Genomic DNA, 3,996 nt, shown 5'->3' with positions numbered 1-3,996 from the left:
TTTGTTTGTTTGCTTGTTTTTAGCAACTGAAATGCAGGGGAAGAGAAAATAAATGTTTTTTTTTTAATGTTTGTTTTTTTAAGCATATTTTGATGTCCACTTTTAATATTGAATATTGAACATTAATGAAGAACAGTAATTGCACCATCTTGAAGTCAGAGTAAGTTGCTTGAAAAACTGAAACCAGCCAGAAAAAATATTATATATTATCAAGGGAGGGCTATAGGAAAAAGGGGCACAGACTCTTTAGCAGGGTTCTGTTGTAATCGGACAAGGGGAAATGGTTTCAAACTAAAAGAGGGGAGATTTAGATTGGATATAAGGAAAATGTTTTTTTATACAATAAGAGTGGCGAGACACTGGAACAGGTAGTCCAGAGAGGTAGTGGATGCCCCATCCCTGGAGTCATTTAAGGCCAGGCTGGACAGGGCTCAGGGCTACCTGATGTAGCTGTAGGTGTCCCTGTTCACTGCAGAGGAGTAGGACCAGATGGCCTTTTTAAAGGGACCTTTAAGGGTCCCTTGCAACCCAAATGATTCTATGATTCTATATTTTAAGTGGCTAAATGAGTAAATTCCTGATCTGCACTGGTTGTAATGAACTGGGCAAAGAATGTCACATGAAGGGAAGATAATGTGATGAATCACTTGCTGCTCTTTTGGCTGCTGATTGCCAGATGATGGAGCAAATGAGGAGGGCCCCTGTGACAACAAAATAAGATTATGCTGTGGTAGATTCTCCCTTGAATCAAAAAATTCATCATTCTTTCCATAGCTTTTTGAAAATGAATGAGGAAGGATGGCTAGTAACCTACTGTGTGGGTGAGGTCAGTGCTAGTTTAACAGGACCAAAACTGCAGTTAGGGTTATGCATAGGTATAATAGAAACCAACACCTGATGCCTTCCCCTGATTCTGTTGACTCTTTTTTCCCCAAAGTTGAGAAGGGCCACAGAGCAGTCATCATGCAGTTGAAGGACACTTTTAATGCATCAAAAGGATTTCTGTTTCTGCTTTGCTATCCAAAAATGAGATGGTTGTATCAATAATGCAATAGCAACGTCCTCTGCTTTTGACTGAGACTTTCAAAGGAAGTCCAATGCTTTTGAATGGAGAACATTGGTGATGAGCTAGCATATTGCCAACTCATGAAGAAGGCAATGGAAGAAAAAAGGAGACAGGCTTAACTTGGATCATATCCAACTTTGACTGTCCCATAGAGTACATCTGCGGAAAATCTATTATATGTAATCTGAAAATGTATCAGTGTGGAAGGAAAGAGGAAAGGAAGGTTCAGTGCCACAAAATCAGTCCTACTGGCTTTGTCTTGGTGCTGTATATTGAAATATCACTGTATGTATATTGCAGCATTTTATGCAAGTACTCTTCTTGTGCATTAAATTTTTCAAATTACTGTATTCCTTTTTCACTGTAGGAAGAAGACGTTGGTTTCAGACCAGAATGGCAAAGTTGTAAAGGGTGAGCGTAAGCGTGTGCCAAAAACCTCACTTCAAAAAGAAGGACCAACAGATGATAGGGAACGTAAAGAAAGGCATGAAAATAGAAGACTAGAAAAAGGGAAGTCACAAGACTATCCTGACTTGCCAGAAAAACTTGAGGAAGGCAAAGTGCCTGATGATGAAAAACAAAGGAAGGAAGATGAATATCATACTCGGTACAGGAGTGACCCCAATCTGGCAAGATACCCTGTTAAACCACATCCTGAGGAACAGCAAATGCGCATGCATGCCAAGGTTTCTAAAGCACGGCATGAGAGAAGACACAGTGATGTAGCTTTGCCACACACAGAAATGGAGGAAGCGGAGGTACCTGAGAATAACTTAGGAAAACGCTCACAATTACAGGGAACTCAGGACAGAAAATCTCTTGTGGAAACTCAGAGGTCGTACTCTATAGACAGAACAGGTGATGTAAGAATTTCTGTTTCTAAACAATTAACTAATCATAGTCCACCAACTCCCAGGCATAGTCCAGTTCCCATAGAACACGTAGAATACAAGAACCACGATACCTTTAAAAAACAGAGCCGCCTTGATCCTAGCTCTGCTATTCTCATGCGAAAAGCAAAGCGGGAGAAAATGGAGACCATGCTAAGGAATGATTCCCTTAGCTCTGACCAGTCGGAATCAGTGCGGCCATCCCCTCCAAAGCCTCATAGAGCAAAAAGAGGCGGAAAGAAAAGGCAGATGTCAGTTAGTAGCTCAGAGGAAGAAGGGGCATCAACACCAGAATATACTAGCTGTGAAGATGTGGAGATAGAAAGTGAAAGTGTCAGTGAAAAAGGTAAGGACCTTTAATCTATATTATGCACATGGCCATGGTTTTGGGGAAAAAAAAAAAAAGAACAAACCAAAAACCGACAGCTGTGTTTTACTCTCTTTTGCCTCATTTTTGAACATACACCTTTGTTTCTCCCCTTCCTCTTTTGTTTTTTTTTTTTTCAGCTGAGAAGTTTCTTGTACCTGTTTACATTTGGTTTGCAATGTTTCCTTTTGCATTTTTAGATGAGGTTGTTGCAAAGTAGCATGAACTGATGACTGCTAATTTTCTTCCCTCTTTAACAAGAATGGTTACGGTTTAAGAGTTCTAGTTTATTCTGTTGATGACATTTGTACAGTTGGTAGTTGCTTTATCCTTTTGCCTGTATGCAGAATAATTTTCTTTGAATCAGTTGAAGTTGAAAATGAGTTCTATAACAATCTGAGAACATTGTAAAGTGTCATAACCTTACTCACACCACAGTTTTAAGGTATGAGACGTTTTAAGACATTTTTTAAAATATCAAAGATCTTTTAGTTTACTGTTAACAGTGATAGACTATGCAGCACAGAGAGTTTTATACAGGAAAGAGAATTACCTAACCTATTGTCTAGATGATTTTGATCTGGAGTTTACAGGTACGCCTATGTTCTGTTACTTCAGTTTGACTTTATGTGTTGCTGGTAACACTCAGCAGTAAGGAATTGGTGTAGTCCACTGCATACTTTTAAGCAAAGCCTTTCTTCTTGCTAAAGAGGTTAATCAAATTAATGAATGGTGAGTAGATAAAATAAGGATCACCAGGAAAGGCTGTGATAGATTACTGTCTGGCTTATAACAGTAGCTTGTCATTAAGTGATGTTATATGGAGCTGAATATTTTCTGTATTTTTCTGGACATAATAGCTGGTAGCTCTTTAACTATCTGTGTTTGTAACTTGAAAGGTTTCTGCAGGTGTTCATACTCAAAATGCCAATGGCATATCTGCATTCCCTTTTACATCCTGGCATGTCTTTGATTCAGATATGCTAATCTGTCTGTCTGTCTTTATCTGATGTTGTAGTCTCCTGACATCCCCATATGCATATTAGGAGACATCTGTTTTCCACCCCATCTGAATAACTGTTTATTTAACTATAAGTACAAACCTTTCCATTCAAAATAGGGAGGCTTGCTTTTCTGCTCATTTTTAAGGAGAAGAGGCAGTGAACTTCCCCGTGAAGTCTTGGTCTGCTTACATATTAAAAAAAACTGAAAGAAAAAAGAATAAAATCTAAATAAAGCAAAACAAAAGAAAAAAACAACTCTTTTTGCATGTGAAAGATGTTTGGAAATGTGGAGTTTGAATCCTTTGAGTTACTCAAAGCCTAAATGTAGAAGGCCTTGAGCAACCTATTCTAGTTTGCTCTAGTTGACTCCACTTTAAGCAAAGGGATTTGAACTAAGGACCCTCAGAGATCCCTTCGTGTGGGTGTGGGTGTATGTCTATGCAATACATTAATACCAAAAGGATATCTTTACATTTCTTAGGCATGATGTAAAGCTGTTATGTTTTTTGTTTGCTTGTTTACTTTTTTGTACAGTGTCCAATTATTTTTAGAATTAAATTTTCATCAGTTCTTGAAATAACCTGCAGTATTTTGTAAGGACAGATGGAAAGGCAGAACATTCTTATTAACTAAGAAAACCTTTTAGAAATCTTTCCATATATTAAAGTA

The 3,996-nt window shown here is 38.1% G+C and overlaps 1 protein-coding gene across 23 annotated transcripts in view; it reads left to right on the top strand.

The window, feature by feature from the left end:
• Positions 1 to 3,996, top strand: part of RIMS1 (regulating synaptic membrane exocytosis 1) — a 188,617-nt gene that overhangs the window by 26,189 nt on the left and 158,432 nt on the right. For 22 of the 23 annotated variants that reach the window (XM_010707738.3, XM_031552575.1, XM_031552570.1 and 19 more), the window contains exon 3: positions 1,434 to 2,302. In XM_010707738.3, coding sequence (XP_010706040.1) covers positions 1,434 to 2,302 — 869 coding nt within the window. The remainder of the gene's footprint in view (positions 1 to 1,433; positions 2,303 to 3,996) is intronic. The other variant, XM_010707745.3, reaches the window with a different exon arrangement.

Source organism: Meleagris gallopavo, chromosome 2, assembly GCF_000146605.3.
Source record: "Meleagris gallopavo isolate NT-WF06-2002-E0010 breed Aviagen turkey brand Nicholas breeding stock chromosome 2, Turkey_5.1, whole genome shotgun sequence".
Lineage (NCBI taxonomy): Eukaryota > Metazoa > Chordata > Aves > Galliformes > Phasianidae > Meleagris > Meleagris gallopavo.
The sequence above is the reverse complement of the archived record's forward strand: the minus strand, read 5'-3'. Positions and strand labels throughout refer to the sequence as shown.